The following is a 21,882-nucleotide window of genomic DNA, read 5'->3' as shown; positions in this document are numbered from 1 at the left end:
GGCACTATAGTGGACACCAAAGAACCACAATTTTTTTTTTAAAGTAGCAGAAACTGTTCCCACCTTTGAGTCACTTATTTCCCTAGCTATTTAGCTGTTTAAGACATGAGGCTAGAAATGACAAGGATTTTAACCAGCTGACCTTAAATTTGAATACAGGCTTTATATTTTTAGCTACAAATTCCATGTTGTAACTCCCTTCTCTGAAATAGGGAATGATCCAAAAACTGCCAGGGAACATCTCGAGACCAGATGCTTGCACAAACGAATAAGCAGAAGTCAATTACAGAGACAGTTAAATAAGATTCTGAAGAATGTGGTCTCATAACTCACATTCTGAGACATGTCATTTCCCAATACTATGTAAAGTTCCACTCCCTTGCCAGCTTGTGTACTCCAAGAAGAATTCATTTCAGCTTTTGGAACAATTCTTCTGTGTATATGAATCTTCTCCAAAAACTTATTTTTCAGCATCACTAAGAATCTTAAGCCTATTTACTGCCGGCTACCCTCATTATCTTATGTGGGATTCCCTACATGTGAGAAGATTGTCAGTCAGTGAAATTTTGACTTAGTAAATGTGAGAGAGCCCTAGAGAAACCTGAAATAAATGCTGTATTTAAGTATGAATCTGAGTGGTTGAGGTTAAAAATGTAACTATATTTTAGAACACAATTAAGCTAGGAGTGATGTGAAAAACATGAAAAAGTGTGGCACAGGCATTGATCCATCAGACTGCAGATCTAGTGCTGGAATTGGGACTTGGAGGCTCCCTGTCTAGCCAAACATTAGCCTTTTAGCTGCTGGCGGTCTGCAGATGCTTCTAGCTTAAATGGTTAGAAGCCAGAGACGCACGCAGGGGGTTTAGATGGTAGTTACTTCAGTATTATAATGACTGGTATGAAATGACTGGTTCTACCAGTGCCCACTAGCTGGGTACTGGGCTTAGTGATTACTCCCTTTAATTGTTACACAAATGCGGATATACCTTGGACTAAACATTTTAAGAAAGTTGTGATCTATAAGTATTAGCATAAATCTACTTAGAAATAAAAGACAACTTTTTTTTTTTTAAATAGAGGTTGTTGAATGTATGGATAGAAGGATTAAGAAAAATATTAAATGTAATCCCTTATGCCTTCCTTGTGGACAATACAGAGACATTTGGTTATACGCTGGATCCCAAAGATATTCATAATAAACCGTGTCACAATGATGAAGTTTCCAGGTAGTTTGACCATAACTGCCCTTGGCCTGGTCCAAACTTGTATCAATGAACAAGAAAATTTAGAAAACATGTATAGCGATCGCCTGTTACTTTGGTCTGCCTGGCACTGCGACCATTCTATGGGTAAGAGAGTCTTTTCTTCTGGGGGAACCCCATTCCGCGTGCTTTTGGTGAGATCGACTCGACTCTTTCCACCTCTGGAGTCTGCTTACGACCCAGACCTGGCCAGAGTCCCTGTCACTCTGTGATTTGTTTCTGGATGATCAGTGATCCAAAGTGAGGGGAATTTAAGTCCTTCACAGCATTTTCCTATTGAGGTGTAAGTTCTTTCTCTGCTGGGGCTGGAAAGCTGATAGGAATTAAAACTGGTGGTGGCTCCCTTGCTTAGTGCACTCAGAAAACCCCTTCAGCAAAAAGTAAGACAGTGCCCTGAGGCCTCTGGGGTTTGGGATCACTAATCAAGAATGTATGGAACTACTGTTTTCATTTTGGAAGTTTCAGAGTCTTTTTGACATGAAACAAAGCACAAGAAAAATCAGGATGTTTTCACCTCACAACCACAAATCAACTGCATCACAGGGAAGTGGCAAAGACACAGGTAACATGAACTTGCCGACATGTTGGCAAGCGACTCCTAGAATTAAAAACACAAATTCCCAGGGAATAAACTTAAAGGACATTTCACCCTTCATTCTCTACCTTCTCCTCACTCTTGATATCCACCAGTTAAACACTTTTTTAAGCAATCAAGAAGATATAAATAATACAGATCAATAAAATTCTGAATTGAAGTTCAGCTCTTGGGGAAAAAAGTCACGTGTTTTTCAAGGAAGACTCAATAAAGTAGTAGCAGACGTATTTAGAATGATAATTTTTTTTGGCCTCACTTTTGTGTTTGCATCCATTTGTGCTTTTTAGAAAGTTTTTCATATACATTTTCTTGAATGAGCAAATGAATTAAGTTTGGTAGCTCAACCCTGAATCCTTAGAAAGTGATCTGGAAACTGCTGAAAATATTTCAAGGGATCAAAATTTCCTTTTAAAAACTGCATCCAATAATAAATATAAAAAATATACCTTTCATCTGTGAGTCTCAGAGCACCTATGACATAACAATCTGGATAAAAAGTGAGACAGTAACTACCTCTGAGTAAAATATAGAAGCCAAGCATGAGACACCTAATACACATTTACGGTCAATCATGTTCACAAAAGCCGAAAAGAAACACAAAGCCAGTAAAAAAAACAAAAACAAAAACAAACAAAACTGTTAAGTTTTCATGGAATATACTTGGAAGATCTTACTAGGATGTACCCATATTCCATGGAAACGCCCAACCTGAAGACATAAGGCAGTTTATAAATTAAATGAACGCTAATAAGCCCTAGAGAAATCATATTTTCCAAGTGTTTCTTAAGAGGCGTTCTTTTTAGGACTGACTCACTGAGCGCTGGTACTAGGAGTGGGCCAGTGCTCCAGATGCCACGCAGCAGTGATACAGTCATTGCTTCAACAGCGCCACACAGAGGGAATTAAGCTCATTAAACATGAGTTTGAAATATTTAGTTTTGACTTATACTTAGCTTGTTTTCAGTTCCTCAAAGAAAAAGTTCACAGCACTTCTTTTTGTATCTCCCCATGAAATATAGCTAAATGCTCAACAACCCTCCTTTATTACCAAGCCTCCATCCTCCATAAGAGCTCAAAAAACCTTTTTCCTGTGTCTGTGGTTTGATAGCATACACTGCTACCATTTTAATCATAAGGCTTAATTTTTTAAATTACTGCTGAATTACAATTACAGATTTTGGGGGTCCAACCTCCACTGAGTCCTACCGATTTCTCTCCAGTCATTTCTTCACCGTCTTTGAAAGCACCATAATTTTTATGTTCTTTGCTTTCCGCCTGAAGATTGCTCCTTACCTTTTACCATTTTTAGCTCAAGCTTTGAACAGATTCCTTTCAACAAACGTCTTTGCCTTTTGCCTTTTGGAGATAAGAGAGGACATTAGATGCAAACTCCAACTTTCCACACCTTTAGCTCCAGAATAGTTTTTCGTACATACCTAATCCTTCTTTTCCAAGCCTCGAGAGAAAGAACCCCCTCTTCTCCCTCAGATAAGCCCTCTATCTCTTCTGTTCTTCCTGCCCTGTCCGTGATTTTGCCAAGGCAATGAGTCTTTCCTCTGCTCGTTTCTCCTGTGTCGGTTCTTTTCACAAATAAAGAAAACAAAACCCCTAAATTTCCTTTGAACCAAGCAACGTTCCTTCTTAAGCCATTGCCCCTCCTCTCTCTTTGCATTCTCCATTACACTTCTTGAATTAAAGACAGAAAGTGTTATTTATGTGTGAGGTACTGTACAATTTGCTTTATGTTCATTATACCATTTAATTAAATCCCACTGTAATCCTAAATAACATTTCTTCCCAAATCACGGATGAAGACAGTAGAACTGAGTCAGGATCCATGACTCAGCTGAAGTCAACCAGAGAGCAGGCTGGTGGAGTTGAGATCATGCTTCACTTCAGCCAGTGGTTCTCAAGCTGGGGTCCCTAGAGCAGCTGCATCAGCATTACCTGGAACTTGTTAGAAATGCAAATTCTCGGATCCCGCCTGATTTACCGTATCAGAAACTCTGGGTGTGGGGTTATGGCAAGTCCTTCATGCGAGTCTGACGACACTGCGGTTCGGGGACCGCTGCCCTAGACTGCACTGCCCCACAGCTCCCATCCCATCTAACTTCTCTGCTGCACTGGGTAGGGCTGGATGCTGTTTTCTTTTGAAGCTTTCTTTTCTCCCAGCAATTCCAAACCACCGTATCTTGATTGCCTTTCACTAACGATCTCTTTCACTAGCCTTCTCCTCATACCTAGTCACTAAAACATTGGTGGCTTGACCAATGTCTCCCAAATTTCACCAATTCACCAACTTGGCTGCATATTCCCTAAGGCCCTCTCCTGATGTGATCTCCATGCTGACCAGAGGAGTCAGTGCCTAGCCATTCACCCGAGCCTGCATCTCTAGGTGGTGCTGCTCTCTCACCACAACATTCCTGGTTAACCAAATTTTGTCAGTATTTGTCTCTATAATATTCTCAAACTCGTCACCTGGTCTCTATTCCCAGGTGTACTCCCCAACATGAAGGGCTGGAATATGACAACGTACCTGCCTGGAGCTGCTCTTTTAAACACCGTCCTAAACATTTCCAGCTATCCTTCTAAAAAGTAAGTATGAGTGTATCATTCTCATTTAGAATTTAAAAAATTCAAAAAACCCCAAAATTTAAAAAACAAATTAGAACACAGCAACAAAAAAACCAACTTTAATGGCTTCCCCCTACCTAAAGGCTGAAGTTTAACATCCCGTACGGAACATTGACGATGGCGCTGAAGCCAGCCTTGCTATCTGTCTCCACTCCCATCACACCCTTTGTAACTGCAAAACCTTTCCTCCTCCTGCAACCCCCTGCTTAATGTAGGCAAGATTAATCAAGCTTTCTTTCTGCAGCCTAGGCTAACCTTGTGTACTTTGCTTGAAATACCGATCTCTAACCACCTATTCATCACTTAATTAGTAAACATTAAAGGCAACACAGTCAGGGGCAGGTAAAATGAGTGAATTAAATCTACCGAGCATAATGACGGCACCTGTCCCATCCAAAGAGGGCAGCGTCTACTCAGGACTTAAAAACTGCTGCCCTGCAAGTACTGCCATTAAAGAGAAGCCAGATATTCATTTTATGTGAAATTTCTCAATTTTAAAAGTTTGCAAAAATATTAAAAAAAAAATCTAAAACCCTGTTCCATGTACCATTGTGTGTCCACCAAACAAAATACATCTGTAGGCTGTCAGTGTGGACTTTGGTTTTGGTGTTAGTTCTGCTAAGCCCTGGGATTCAAAAGTGACACAATGTCTGACCTGAGCGGTTCACCTTTGGGGCTCAGCTCAAACACTAGGACAGTTAGGAGTAAACAAGTCCTTCACTCTGCTCTCGTAACACTCTGTTTACATGGCATCTGCCATATATATACCCTTATAGCCCAATTGTTTGCTTACTCCCTGAATCACCAGGTCCTAGAGGAGCAGGCTGTCATCTTCATCCTGGTACTGACAGCACTGGCGCCCTGTACTAGCAATGGGTACACATTGATTTTCTACATAACTTGTATCAACTTGGTTCCAAACTTTTAAATTACTTTGTATTTTTCCCTCCCTAAATCGACACTATGTTTTGATTAGGCACCCTGCTCTTAGATATGATCTCACTAAAGAATCTGTCTCCCCAAAAGCAAACCTAAATACGTTTTGAGTCCTATTTCAGGTGTGTGCTATCACCCTAATATGTTTTCCTACAGAGGTTTCTTGCAAGATGGTGGTCAAAGCCAGGGCTGTTTTGAGATAGTTTTGGTAAATTCAAGAAACTATTTGAGTCTAGGACAGATCTTTCCACTTGGGAAAATAAGAAAAATGAGTTCAATTGTTCCATTTGTCAATTTCACGGTGCAACTTTCCCCCATTTTTAACAAAAGCTAAAAAAGTCAGCTTTAATTTTTGTTACAGTTATATCATTTCTAGTTATGCTATCCAAACATGCTCACAAAACTAATTTAAGCTAGGCATTGCCAGACTTGGAGGACGTCAATCATTCATCAGTCAATCAAAATATTAAGCTCCAGACTTAAGAGGGGACTGTGTGAACATCACTGTTACTTCACTGCTCAGTTGATCTAAGTTTTAGACACAGCCATGTATGTGCATAGATCCTAGACGGCTGCCATCAGCAAAGTTTATGAACATCAATCCTGTTGAAAAAGTATGTTTTTGTAGTTACTTAGATGCTGTCAAAACGAAGGAGAGTAAATACTTTATATTTTCCTTATCTGTATAATCAGCAAGTTTGAAGCCCAGTCAGCCATACTTCAGGTGCTAAATATTTTTAACATAGTTTTTATCACTTTATTCTAAAGTTCTGACTGATGTTTTTGTGTGCACGAATACACCTACGTGTGGACACTTGGTACCTTTACACTGAAACTCCATGCCTTGTGTTCATTAGGAGGCATGTGTGCTATCTATAACCAAACTGTAAGGCTTACCTGCAGACTGTTGAAAATGACAAAGAGGACCAACATCCAGAAGTGTCTGTAAGCCATGTGCAGGCCTCCCCAAAGCCATGTCATCGAAATCAGGGCAAAAAGATACAAAACCAGTGGAATTTCTAGAAATCATAAAAAAAAAAAAAAAGAAAAAAGAAAAAAAGAAAAGAAAAAATTTTTGAACTTCAGAATACCTCATAGTAACACATATATGCAAAATTATTTTTAGCTCCTTTCTGGAAAATACTCCCTATGCCTAAGTACCCATTTTGAAACAACAACCTTGGAAATCCCATTCTTATGCCAGAGAAGAGAAGGCACATTGCTGAGTCCACATTCCTTCTGTTTTGCTGGTAGGCAGGGGGTTGGAGAAGGGTGAGAACTGTTCCTCTCCTAGACTACCACCTGCTGGACTGTTCAGGAAGTGCCACTGAGAACCGCAGATATGCAATCACATTTCAATCCCAGGGAAGACAGGGCATATAAATCTCCTTAAAAGAGCTCCCCACCAGAAAATGGTAGACAGCAGCGTGCTCCCAAAATTACTGTAGTCCAATCCCACATTTGAAACATAAATGATATAACTTGTTTGTATGTAATGGAAAAATAGGCATTCATCTCTTTTTCTGACTGAGAAGACACCAAACTTTATTTATAGCTATGGTTAAGAACAAAGATGAAGGGATGGATTCACTACTGTCAACACTAAGCTTATTCTACCCATCATTTTATCATGCAATTTGTTTTAATAGTTTCCAGAACAGCTTTCTTCAGGGCCAAAGGACTTCATTACTCTTTCTACTTATCTCTGATATTTGGGAATTAGAATAATAATCTTAAAAGGGGATTATTAATATTTAAATGGCAGGCTATGTAAGAATTAGAAAGTGAATCTGATCTCTGCAGCTGCAAATAAACACACTTTCAAGCTACTGAAAGATGAGGATGGACCACATCACTGACACAACTCTCATGACAGACCTCAAAGTCCATATATCCTCACCATCAACAAAGGCCTAAAATCTACTTGCACTGTGGAATTATTTACAACTTCAGCAAATTTTAAAACTTCAGTTGTTTTGAAACAATCTCAAACTTATAAAAAGTTGCAAGTACAGTATGGCTACAAAGTTTTGCGGTTGTTTTTTTCCCCTGAACCATTTCAGAGTTGCCAACCTGATCCCTCATCACCCTCTGAACACTGGAGTGTGTATTTTCTACAAAGACATGCCTCCTACATAACCACAATACAACCATCAAATCAGAAAATTGACATTGATAGGTTACAACCCTCCTCGGATCCCATTCAGTATCTGTAAATTATCCCAATAATTTCTGTTGTAGCAGAAAAATCCAGTTGACATTCTCTATAATTTTCTTTAGTCTGAAATGGTTCTTTTGAGTGTCCTTGACTTTCATGACTCTAGCATTTTTGAAGATTACCAGCCAGTTTTTCTTGTAGGGTGTCCTTAAATTTGAATTTGATATTTTCTCATGATTTAGATGGTAAAGTTGGCCAGAAATCACAGAAGTGATGCTGGGTTCTTTTTTAGCATTTATGCCACAATAATTCACTTTGTCCCATTATTAAAATGTTCATTTTGGTTACTTGATTAAGACAGCAGACAAACTGTAAAGTTAGTCTTTTCCCCTTTATAACTAATATGAATTGTGTATGGCATTATTTTGAAACTAGGTAAATATCCTTTTACTTATCAAATGTTTGATTTATTCATGTGTTTTTTATAATATGGACCCACAGATTCCAATTTAATGGGTTACTACTGATTGCTATCATTGATTTTGATGTTCAGATCGCCCTAAGTTTGATCAGTGGGAGTCCCTTCAGGATGGTTTCTGCGCTTTCTGGTACGTCCTCGTCATCCTGTGAGCACTTCCGTGGCTCTTTGGCCCAGCAAGATGTTTCAAGCTCATCTTGTACCTTCTCTGCCCCAGTCCTGGTTTCTTTTAGGGTAGAATGGCATTCAGAGACCAAGATCGGGGGCTGGGCATGATCGCAGCTCCTGAGGGGGCTGCTGCTCCTCAGCCCTCTCTGTAGACACAGCTGGGGAACACGCATGTGTAAGCACAAGCTCACACACACATTTATAGCTATATTTCTTTTTTTGGCAGCAGTGGAGCGGGGAGGTAATTAGACTTACTTATTTAATTTATTTTTATTTTTTTTAACGGGAGCGCTGGGGATTGAACCCAGGACCTCATGCATGCTAAGCACGTGCTCTACCACTGAGCTATACCCTCTCCTGTATCTATATTTCTATATCTACCTCTACATAATGAAAACCATTAGCTCACAGCAATACTTCAAATTCCCATCCAATGCCACAGGGTTTATTTTCTCCCTTTTTGTATTTGTAATTCCCTTCTCTGTTGTTAAGAAATGTACTTCTCATTATTGTTAATATATTCACCTGTTTGATCAACTGTATTGGATGGTAACCAATCTTCCATTGCAGTCATCTCTCCCTTCTACAGATGGCCTCCCAGACTCACTCAGGTTCTCATGAACCTCATGAGGACACCTCACCCTGCACAGGGACGCCCTCTCGTAATGACTGGGTTGGGACACTCCATGCTCGACATCTCCCTGTAGGTGCACATCTTGCTCAGCATCAACTAATGGCCTTAGGATAGAATTGCTTTGGAAAGGAAGAGCAAGGAAAGAACAGGAAGAGAAAGCATAGAAAGAGGGGAAGAGGGAATCAGAGCATTTTTTCCTTTTTTGAAAAAGAAAAAAAAAGGCTTTAGGAGGAGACCAGGCTGGTATCTTGTCAGAGATCCCCTTCACAGAAACATGTCCACTGTCTGAATTGTCATAACTGCACAGAGAAAATAAGAATAATATAAAACACAGTTTATACAGATGAACAGTTTCTTTGTCACTAATGCCTTACCTGAGGACAAGAGAGAATCTATTAAGATTTAATTTTTTTAAAAAATTCATTTTTGTTTAATGACATCATGCAGTTGGATAAAGGTCCAGAAGGCTTATTTTCACTTCTGACAAGATCCCTAATATTTAGGAAACTGCCTAAGCTACGCTCATGGAAGTTTTCAAAATTAGGTATCAGCCTGGCAATTGCATTCTTTGCTCTCACTGTGTAAGTACAGAATTCTATTTATGGCTCTGTGCACAGTACAAAAGGACATGCATATTTTGCATGAACAGCGAGAAACCAAATTTTCAAAATTTGGCCTGCATGTTCCTCTGAGAGCTTAGAGCCAGACAGTGTGCTGACAAAGCTGAGTGCGGAAGCCAAGAGAGCATTCTGGGGCTGACTAGAAACACCCAGGGCTCATGTTTTTCTGGAACTCTGCAGAAAAGTGTGGTCGCTTGGCACCCCAGATCAGAAACTGCAAGGAAAGAAAGCCAGTCATAAATAATTCAGTATCCTGAACAAGAAACCCCGGGCTGGTTTTCCAGCAGTGCAACAATGATTGAGACGTGATTTCAGATGGAATAAACACACCCAGGGGAACATCTGGATTTTGTGAGCCTGAAGTTTACAAAACTTAGCAAGGCTTCTTTAAAAAATAAAAATTGCAAAAGCATAATTAGGCCTAAGATCTTGGAAGGGGCTCATGCACGTAAGAGGCCCTAAAACCCATGTTTCATGAGCTTTCTGGTTACCCTACCTGAGGAGGTATCTCCTACCTCTTTGGGGCCGAGAGTAACAGTGACGGGGTGGAGTGGGGGGTGATGAAAGTCGGAGGAGGGTGGGTGTTGTCGTTTAACAGCTACTAGAAATTCCATTTGGCAAACTGAAACTTAAGCTTTATTTAATGAAAACTGTGTTAGTTTCATGTCTCCTAAGCTGATAGGCCACATTTGGTGAACTACTAGTAACTTTTCTGTTGGCTATCTAAGTCATCGCTTATCAAAGCAGGCATTTATAAAATTGGCAATGTCAGAAACTTATGTTTAGCTGTGAATTAGTTAAGAGGAAACAGAATCATTTCAATGTTCTCAATAAAAGGAAGCCCTAAAAACACAGCATGGAGTCCAAGGAATAAGGGCTTCTATATAAAGGACTGTGTTGTCCAGAATACATAAGGAACTCCTACCACTGAGCAAAAATCAAACAATCCAAACCAGAAATGGGCAAAGGACTTGAATAGACATTTCTCTAAAGAAGATACACAAATAGCCAAAGAGCACATGAAAAGATGCCCAGCAACACTGCTCACTAGGGAAATTCAAACCAAACCCACAGTGAGGTACTATTTCACACCCTCTAAGATGGCTATTGCCAAAAAACTAAAAAACTACAAATGTCGGTAAAGATGTGGAGAAACTGGAACCCTTGTGCCTTACTGGTGGGAATGTAAAATGGGGCAGCTGCTGTGGAAAACAGTTTGTCGGTACCTCAAAAAGTTAAGCAGGATGACCATATGATCCAGAACTCTCACTTCTAGGTATATACTCAAAATAATTGAAAGAAGGGACTCAGAGACTTATACATCAATGTTCATGGCAACATCCTTCACAGTAGCCCGAAGGTGGAAACAACCCAAATGTCCCTCAAGAGATGAACGGATCAACAAAATATGATGCGTACATACAATGGAATATAGCTCAGCCTTAAACGGAAATGAAATTCTGACATGTGCTACAATGTGGATGAACTGTGAAAAATTCTGTTAAGTAAAATAAGCCAGACACAAGAGGACAAATATATGGTTCCACTTATGTGAGGCACCGAGAATAGGCAAATTCAGAGGCAGAAAGTAGAACAGAGGTCACAAGAGGCTGGGAGGAGGGGAAAGAGAGAGTTATTGCTTAACGGGTACAGAGTTCGTATTTGGGATGATGAAAACAGTCTGAAAATGGATAGTGCTGATGGTTGCACAACACTGTGAATGTATTTACTGCCACTGAATTGTACACTTAAAAATAGTTAAAATGGTCAATTTTATGTTATGTATATTTTACTAGTGTTGTTTTTTTAAGTCCATGTTAAAAAAGGCAGGCCCATGTCAAGATGAAGTTCCGTAACAGGGAGGGAAAAAAATCAAATCTTCCAAGTACTTAATTTAAATATTTACATGAGCAAGGAGTCACTAATGAGAAAAACAAAGTAGTCTGAAAGGTTCTAGTGAAACAAATTACTTCAGAGAAAAAAAAAAAAACAAACACAAACCAGCAAGTGGATATGTCATTTAGTACTGCTATCATTAAGATACTCTACTTATGGGAATTTGTAGATTCCACTGAGAATACATAAAATCTCTTTATTTTTAGGGGGGGAATATGATTTCAATGAATTTCACTGCCATTTTTAAAGAAAGTATGGTGTTGTATTATCTCTTTCCTTTGTAATTGCAGCCTTTGCTTTATTGCTATGCACCAGTGACAACAATAATGGCTTTATTATGGAAATCACACCTCATTTACATGCGGCTGAAATTTATTCTGTGTTTACAATCTTCTAAAGCACTTGTTTTAATTTTACCTCACTGACCCTGATTCTAACAATTTGGATGTGCTACTGAAACAAACTCATCAACGTAGCACAACTGTGAAATAATGTGGGCTTAAGATATTTATGGGTCTGTTTCCGACAATAAGCATGCATTATTTTTAAATGAGAAAAACAGGTAATTAAAAAAAGGCATCAAAGGGTCTTATTTCTAAAATATGGGCTTATATTCTGAAATTAACAGAGACTCAAAGGCAAAGAAGTTCCACTGATATGATCCACTTTCTGGTGAGAAAGTATTAACTGTCCTCTTGAGCTTTCTTAACAAGGGTTAACACACAATGCATAGTCACCCACTAGTGTTCTCAGTAAATAAATCTGATGTCGCAGAAGAAGACACACACATATTTCACAGAAGTCAAATCAGCATTAGGATACTGCAGGTGGAACGGATAACAAAAAACTTATGGATTGGATTTGCAAACTGTTCAAAGAAACACTCCATACTTCATTTGAGTAGCTTGCATTCCTAACCTTTGCTCACTACTCCTATACACGGTTCTAGTTTTAGAATTCCTGTCTTGCTTCAGTACTTCAACACATTCATAAAAGAGCTCGTGAGAACCCATGTGGATAATAGGGAACCCGCTCTAAGTCCTGTGGTTCTTGTCTCCAGACAGAGTTGCAAACGTTTGTTGCAGCAGGCTCGACTTTGTGTATCTCAACTTGATGATGCGCCAGGCGCTTCACTTTAATTAGCCTTCCTTATCGGATTCATAATCTCTAGTGTCACCTTCTTTCAATGAGCAATTTAAGGGCCAACAATTTCCAAATATGTATCTCTCTCTCTCTCCTGAGCTCCAGACCTTCAGGCCTGGAGATCCTCAAAAACATCTCAAACGCAGTTCATCCAAAGCTAGATTTGCTATCCTTCCCCTCAGACTTTCTCTTCCTTCTGATTAGTACTGCCACCCATATAGATTTATCTATGATTCATTTTTCCTCATACACTGCACCAAATGGGCAGGGGGAGGGGAAGAGAAACCATGCACATGGTCGGCACAGAGCCTGGCACAAGGCACATGCTCAAAAAGCCTTACCTGCTATCATCCTTATTTCCATCACCATCACGACTTTAGTCAAGTTAGAGAAATAGCGCATGGCTATAGACAGCCCTCTCTCGCATCTTTTAAGTGCCAAAACATCTTGTAATAAAGAAACATGTTTAAATTTTCTGGTACCTCGATTTTCCAAGCCTATTTGGTGTTAGAACCCTTCTGTTTACCTTGACATAATACGAAGATCGCACACAGAGGAGGCTTGCTTTCAGTGTGCAGACGCTTAAGTTCCATCACATCCAAATTCTCACTGATCAATCTATTTAAAATGGACCTCTCAGTGTCTTCTATTCTCCTCTGTCTCCCTTTGATATTTTTTTCTTTTCTATTCCATTCCATTCCATTCTGTTTCATCCCATCCTATCCCATCTCATCCCATCCCATCTCATCCATCTCACCCCATCCCACTAAAAAATTGCTTGCAATCAGACTCATCAATGTATTGTACTGTGACCCACAATGTGCAAACCTCTGCTCTAAAAGGTAATTTAAGTAGCTCTTAGAATGTCTTAGACATAAGGTGGGTACAGTAAACGTAACTACAGTGGACTCCTACAGCTACCATGTTCTGACCCAGATTTACCCTGACCTTTCCTGAAATATGAAGGAGGCAAGTGTAATTTGGAGAGATCTTTACAGGTGAGATATTGGATCTGCAGGCAGAGAAGAGAGTCAATACTGGCCTAGAGCATATTTTCCAGGGGTAAAGAGGAGGAATGTGAGTAAATCCTCAGAGGAGTCTCAAGTCTGCTGGGAACCTAAACAGCTGTACTCTGTCAGTGACTGACTTAGGGTGCTCCTGGATGCTAGAGGACAGCTGAGTGTCAGGACTACTTTGAGTGTGATTTATTGGGATTGAAAAAAAATGGTACAAGCCTAGAATTATGGTCTCGCCTTGCAAAAGCTATATATAATTTTCAATTTGCAGGCTATAATTTTGAATCTAAGGAGAATAATCAAGTTAGATGAGACATACCCACATGGACCTTGTATGCACTGTTATTAGGATAATTCCATGTACTTCAAAGTTGCCAGATAATATTCTACTGGGGGGAGGGATCAAATAGGTCTGTGATTCTTAAGGAAAAAGTTAAATGATCTGTTTTCCTCTTGTGAGAAAAAATGTCTTGGAACTACAGGAAGGAGAATTATCATAGGGGTTCACAAACAACACAGTCATTTTATACACATTTCATAAATGTTTCATAAATGACATTATAACAAATGTTTTTAGAAGATCAGAGTTCTAAAACAAACATGAAGTTAACCAACCAACAATCGAAGACTGGCTTAACCTAGTTTCCTAACTTCATTACCGGTTACTCAGCCGTTAAGGAGTTCCAGTCATCTGCAGGCATGCTCAGGCACCTAGGAGCAATTCCCAACACACTCAGCTTTCATAACACAACGAAAATGTACAATGCATCTTTCAACCTGCTACATCTATATTTTAAATCTTACTAGATAGCCTCATAATTGTTGGAAATTAGGTTACTATGTTTTTGGCCTAAAATAACCTGTTATGTTTAAAGATAGTCTGATAGTACATCACATAGCAGTCATTAAGATTTAATAGGCTCAAATTCAACACTGAAGTCTTGAGTCAATCCTGACACAATGTCTCAAAAAATTTACACTAAAAATAACTCTATGTGTTCAAGATAATATTTTTACAGTGTGTTAAATATGTCAGTTCCCAGAACAGTTTCCTGGTAGACTCTCCATCTGGACAGATGCCAATTGACCTCAATGCTTATTTCCGTTCCTTAATTTGGTTCCCTAGCCAGACATCACGTTACAAAACTGTAACACCAATTTAATATTTTATTTTATTTTATTTTTACTTCCTTTGCTATGTTGCTATTCTAAAAAGTCTACCTGAGTGAAATCCTTTGGTTCCTCCCTGTCAGTGTGATTAATTGCATCCCTTCTCCCAGCAGAGAGATAATCTGATATTAGATTATCAGGGTATTCTCTGGTCTTAAAAATAACGTTATGTATTTCCCAAAAGCTTTGGGGATATTACTTACTCTCTGTTGTTAAATAACTGTATCTGTAAATACAGAAAACTAATACCAAACCCACACAGAGAGTGGTTTTCCAGAGTGTATAGTAACAGACCATAAAGTGGCATAATACCTGTGTTGTATAAAGGCTTACATTATCCACTTAAACACTGGTACAGTCCTCACAGGTGTGCCAGGAATGTCTATGCATAAGGGAATGAACTAACACTTTATCGCTCATTCTCACTAACAACCCTGGATCAAGCCCTTACAGAAAGGAAAGAGACACCATTGTGTTAAGAAAGAAAGGCAATCCCCAGATTGAATGCCATGTATATGATCTATGGGAAAAGGAGGCTGCCCACCACCACCCCCAAATCTACATTGAAACGTATTTGTACCCAATGATAAACCTTTAAAATGTTCTTTCTGTATCTGTCAATGTCTTACGTAGACCTGAAAATCTGTGAGATTTTCATTCCAACTTTTTCTCCTCTTTCATGTGGAATTAAAATTGTTAAAGGTAGGTTGTTTCACAGGTGTCGGGTATTATAAGCAAATGTAAGGTAGATACTAGAGCTTATTTTTTGCCCCAGGTTCAAAACTGTATGTTTCCCATTTCCTCCTCCTCTTCCTCCTCCTCCTTCTTCTTTTTTTTTTTTAAAGAGTGAGAGCATTGGAATTTTACTTAACTCTGGGTACCCTGAGTTTGGCATTAGTACGTAAGATTAACGAATGAATAGCCATGCAATTTTTGGGGTCACTTTGCTTCCCAACCCCCCACAAGGAGCTATTTATACTATTCAATTCCATCTTTAATAGGCTACACAGATTCTGCTATATTTTTTGTTTCTATCCTATTTTTTTTTAACCAGGTGAAGTTTATTCTATTATAAAGCTTGTGAACCACATTTGTGAAAAACAACTTTTTTTATGGTGGCAAAGCAGCTTTACTATAACCACAGATTAAGTGTCTATTTGCAAACACTTTGGAGTCAGGGAGGGAAAATGATGGAGAGAGGGAAATCACCACACTGCTTGGAAACCATATAATTAAATGAGTGTTAAGTATCAAACATTGTTCATTTCAATCACTTGTTAATTTACAGGCACACCATTTATGCTGTCTTATTAAACTGCACAGCAGAGCTTCAGATTATTCTTCAACACTCTTAGTCTTTCCTGCAACCCACTTCCTCCTTCTTTTTTGAAGTTGACTGTATCCTAATTATAAATCACATCATTTGCTTTCCTGATAGTTACTTATACTAAATTTTATAATTTCCTTCTGGAAATTCAATGAAAAGAAAAAGATTGGTTTTGAATACGGGCCCTCAGCCAAATAAACTTTTTTAAAAAGCATGCACTGAGGTCAGCTGAGTGGGATTTATTCATAAAAAAGGCAGAATACTAGAGTGGTTATGAGTATGGACTCCAGAGCCAGATTCTTTGAGGACCACTTACTAGCTGTGTGACCTTGGTGACTTACTTGATTGGTCTGATGTACAATTTCATCTGTACAACAAGGATAACATTAGTACCTTCTAAATAAGGTATTCTGGGTTCAGTGAAGATTTAATGGTTGAAACGCAGAATACTTAGAACAGTTTTATATCTATTTTGGCTATTGCTTATTATTCAAAAATTTATTTATTTATTTAATATTAAAAATGTATTTGATAAAATTTGATAAGTAAAAGAATGAGTAACATATGGGCCTTCTTTCAAAGACACACATACATACATACATTCACTATGTATACACACACACAAACACTATAATAAAAGGGAGAAGATAAATATGAGAACAGAGGGATCAAGTTATACAAAAATTCAGGGAAAGCAGCAGTTACCTCCTGTCAGTGGAAGCAGAGAGGCCTTTGTGAGGAAGAAGGAATTTCAGCTAGGCTTTAAAGTGAGCTATATTTGCACATGTGAACTTTGAGCTTAAGGTAGTGGAAACAGCATAAAGAGAGGCAAAAAGGCAAATGCACAAATTGGTGTAAAATTGTCCTTCTGATTGGTGCTGAAGGTTCAAGAAGCTGAAGACTAAGAATATCTGTGGCACCAGGCCACTAAGGGATCCTGAGGACCAAGTTAAGCAATACAGAATTATTTTACAGGAAATGGAAAGACATTTAAAATGTCTAAGATGCCCAATCAAAACAGAAACGTCCTTAATGTCACAGGAAAGTACACTGACTGGTGGAGAGAATGCTGAAGGCAGGGGTGCCAGGCAGGTAACTGGTCAGAGTGAGAGACAATGAAGGTCTGGGCCGAGAAAATGGCAGAGGAGTGACTCTCACATTGGAAAGAAGGGGATGGACATGAAAATATTACAGAGGTAGAATTTAAAGAAGTACCCTCAAATCAGAAAACAATGAGAAACTTTAACATTATACAGATATTGGGACTTCATCCCTGGAGATTCCAATTCAGCAAGACTTTAGAAAGACGTCTAATTCCTGAAAGTGTGATTCTGATAATCCGTTAGTTTGACAACTACTGACCGGAAAGTCCCTGACTACGAAGTAAAAGAAGTTACACTGGCTTCAAGGTCAGGAAGATAAGAAAAGGATTCAGAGGAAGAAGAGAAGGAAGAGGAAGAAAGAACAACACAGAAATCAGAGCAACTGGGGCAGGCAAGTTGTTGACAATTTTTGTACTTCCTGAGGACAAGATACGACTGCTCAGGAAGAGGACAGAGGAAGTTAGGAAGAGAAGTTGAGCTCAAATTGATAGATTTGAAAATTATCACCATAATTTGAAAAAGACAAAGGCAATCCCTGGAAAACACATATACTCCAGAGTGATGAGTCATAAGAAGCTTGAGTCATGGACTGGGATTTAGCAGGAAAAAAAAAAGTGTATCATGAAAACTAAGGCAGATAAGACTATTCAAGGAAGGGAGGTTGGCAGTACTGATTTATGCAGAAGAGTTTAAAGATAAGGACACGGAGAAGACTGGTCAGTTGACTTGGTGTCCAAGGTTATGGGTGAAGAATGGAAGGGAATAAGCAAGGTACTCTCAAGGCATAGCAGTGAAAGTGTTGAGTATAGATAGCTCCATATGGACTACTCTTCAAGAAGTTTGTGGGTAAGAAAAGAATCTGAAGCCAACTGTAATAGTCAACAGTCATGAACAGATTCATTAAAAAAAGTCTGTTGAAGGAGAAAGGCAGGGAAGTAACTTGATAAGGCAGCAGCATTTTGAATAAGCTCTTTGAGACACTGAAAAGTGATGCATGTATATAGATGGAGAGGAAAGACCCAGGATAGAGAACTATTTAAGATGTGAGGCAACTGTGGAAAATTTAATGAAATAAGTTCCAAGAGAAGGACAAATAGATGAAGAGCATGATTGGGAGGGTTGCCTTGAGTGAGAATGATTTACCTCTTTACCTAAAATGGGAGGAAGAGTGGCAAAGAAGGGAGAAAAAAATAAATAATCAAAGAAAATGAGGAAAGTTGAGTGAGGTAACTAACATCATGTCGTTTTCACATCTTATATAGAGAGTGAGAATAGATAGTATTAAGCAAATGACTTAAGAGCAGTGGAATCTGTTTCAAAGATTACCTAAGAATTAATTAAAGATAATCCAAAGGATTACTGAGAAGCAGAGATGGCTCAGTTAAGGTCAGTTAGGATAAATTAGTATCTATTACAGAGTAGCACTAATTGGCTGATAAAGTAGAGAAGTGTGTGACAGAGACTTGAATGATGGTTGGCAATATTCTTTAAGGAGGGAGCCAAGTTGATGAGGACATCAGGGGAGCTAGTGAAAATATCCTTGGATGTTCAATCACAAGGTCACGGTGAAGATAAAGAACCAGTAGGAGTGAGGAACTGGGAGAGGAAGACAGAGAGAGATTGTGTTCAGAGAGAGATGTGAAGAGGGAAGTGGTGACCCAGGAAGGGAAAATATCATAAGAAATGGTAACCACAGTGATATGAACAGGAAAAGGGTGTAAGCAGAAAGCAGAAATTTAAAAATAGGGAAAATTATTATGCAGGGACATACTGACCTTGATGTGTAAGACGGAACGAAAGTATTTTTGATGTCCTATTATTTGGAGTAGCCTCTTGCAGCTGGTTGTAAGAAAAGTAAATTTTTTATGAGGCTGCCACTTTGGTTATGATAATGCAACTGAAAGAGTACTTTTATGAAAGGATTAGACCAAGTCTGTTACTGCTCTCTGGCCCAATGAAATTCAAACCTTCACCTTTGACATGGTGTCCTTTCCCACTATAAGGAAAAAACTTATTATAAAAAAGTCATTTTTCTCTAACTTTCTGAGTTTTATAATGTAGAAACTATTAAGTATCACCGTGTGATAAAGGACATTGAGCCAACTGTACAGTTTTAAAGAAATTCATGAGCAATTGCTAATTCCCCAGATGACTTGTCCCCACTTCCTATTTCCTAGTCCTAACAATCCTATTTTCCTTTATTTCTGAATCTTCTCTTTAAAATTGTACCAGTACCTGACTGGATAAAGAAGATGTGGTATATTTATACAATGGAATACTACTCAGTCATAAAAATCAACAACATAACGCCATTTGCAGCAACATGGATGCTCCTGGAGAATGTCATTCTAAGTGAAGTAAGCCAGAAAGAGAAAGAAAAATACCACATGAGATCGCTCATATGTGGAATCTAAACAAACAACAAACAAACAACCAAACAAAGCATAAATACATAACAGAAATAGACTCATAGACATAGAATACAGATTTGTGGCTGCCAAGGGGGTGGGGGGTGGGAAGAGATAGACTGGGATTTCAAAACTGTAGAATAGATAAACAAGATTATACTGTATAGCACAGGGAAATATATACAAGATCTTATGGTAGCTCACAGAGAAAGGAATGTGACAATGAATATATATATGCTTCATGTATAACTGAAAAATTGTGCTCTACACTGGAATTTGACACAACATTGTAAAATGATTATAAATCAATAAAAATGTTAAAAAATAAAAAATAAAAATAAATTAAAAAATAAATAAAATTGTACCAGTACCAGTTGATTAATTAAAATGTGATCAATTATTTTTGTGACTATTTGTATTTTTTAAAGAACTGTGTAGGCACTGAATCATAAATTGAAAATCTCTCTAAATAATGAGAGTAGCAATTAGTAATACATGGGAAAAGTTGCAAATCAATAATGGAATTGACATCTTACAACTGGGGATCTGCCTGATTAGAAAGAACCATGGTGTATTATAGGATCACTATGTTGACACCAAATGAGGTTCCTCATAGACCAGGTCAAGGGGAATACAGTGTTTTCAATGCCATAAATATTCTAAGATAAAGCAGTCTTGAAAAACTTATTTTTCTACTCTTTAGTAGAGTTTATATACATTCTTTGGCAATGGTCTGAATACAAATTTTAGAGAGACACATTAAAAAGATCAGAAATTATATTTTCATCAGCCAAGGGTTGAATGGAAGACTTCAGTCACGCATTAAAAAAAATGAATGTGCTCTTAGATCAAAGCAATAAACATGAATAGCTGCTTTATGTAGCTTTCAAAAGAGTAAAAAGTAATGCCTCGTTGCTAATTTTTCTAAGATAACTAAAGAAGGATTTGAGAGGGGAAACGTCCTTTAAAAGAATGGAATATGCCAGGAAAATTAAAATGTAAACTTTTTATTAACTTGGAGAAAAACTACCAAGGAAATACATGGGAAACTCAACCTATATATCCAAAATATAAACAATTGGGAAAGTTTCACTGATTCTCTGGATCAGGCTGGGGCATTGGCAGTTGTATGCTTATGTCAACAAGAGTTGCCAGCCACACTGAAGGTCAGAGTGTGTGGTGCGCTAAGGCAGCAGTGCCAAAGTGATGCTAAGGCACTGGCTCTAAATGTGTACCCTGTCTTCCACTAACACCCCACTGAAGCCTATTCATCATGGGTATCAAGAATTCAGCTTCAATGCCATTCCTTCTTCTCCCCAGCCACCATAAACAATGAACTCAGTAAGTGAGAGTGAATTCAGTTGTATTATTTAAGTCCAGACTCATCAGACATCGTGTCACTTTGAGGCAACAGCACTAGTTCAACATGGCTATGCATATAGAGAGTTTACATGGGTGGAATTTTCCTTTTATTCTACAGTCTGAGGGTTGCTGTTGAATGACTTTAATCGTGTGATCAATTTCACCTTGTAGATGGGTTCAACGTGGAATGGGGACAGACAAGAATTAAGGAGTATCAATCTTAAGACAAGTATGAGATGATGGGGATATAACCCAGGTGCTGTAGACTGAATTGCATCCCTCCAAAATTCATGTGTTGAAGCCCTAACCCTCAGTGTGATGGTATGTGGAAATGGGGACTTAAGGAGTTAATTAAGTCATGAGGGTAGAGCCTTCATGAAGGGATTAATGCCTTTACTTTCTCCCTCCCACTCTCTGTCTCTCTATCTCTCTCTCTCCTCCCCACCATGTGAGAACACAGCAAGAAGATGGCCATCTACAAGCCAGGAAGGGGGCTCTCATCAGGAACCAAATTGGCCAGCACCCAAATTATAGGACATAGCCTCCAGAACTGAGAAATAAATTCCTATTGTTTAAACCACCTAGTCCATGGCATTTTGTTACGACAGCTCAAGCTCATTAATACACCAGTCATAGCCATGAAGAAAGGAAAAGAGGTGTATCTGAGAGACATTTAGGAAGTATACAGAACAAAGTGGTTATATATATCTGACTGTATTCTATACCAATTACATATGGAAAGAGTTGTTACGCTAACAAGAATACAAAGGCATACTGAATCTTAGCATATTCCAGAGAGTGTACTAAAGACTTTATATAAATTAACATTTAATCTTTCATACAGCTCTATAAAGTTAAATATTATTATTATGCCTGTACTACATATGAGAATAGTGAGGAAAATTAGGCATGTTTCAATGTAAGGACAGGGGCAGTCTTTCTTGGAAATCAGAAGATGAAGGAATAATTT

At 38.5% G+C, this 21,882-nt stretch overlaps 1 protein-coding gene across 1 annotated transcript in view; it reads right to left on the bottom strand.

The window, feature by feature from the left end:
• The window catches only part of ADGRV1 (adhesion G protein-coupled receptor V1), a 471,409-nt gene that overhangs the window by 49,019 nt on the left and 400,508 nt on the right, over nt 1-21,882 (bottom strand). The window contains exon 87 of the mRNA XM_032475997.1: nt 6,327-6,448. Coding sequence (XP_032331888.1) covers nt 6,327-6,448 — 122 coding nt within the window. The remainder of the gene's footprint in view (nt 1-6,326; nt 6,449-21,882) is intronic.

Source organism: Camelus ferus, chromosome 3 (assembly GCF_009834535.1).
Source record: "Camelus ferus isolate YT-003-E chromosome 3, BCGSAC_Cfer_1.0, whole genome shotgun sequence".
Lineage (NCBI taxonomy): Eukaryota > Metazoa > Chordata > Mammalia > Artiodactyla > Camelidae > Camelus > Camelus ferus.
The sequence above is the reverse complement of the archived record's forward strand: the minus strand, read 5'-3'. Positions and strand labels throughout refer to the sequence as shown.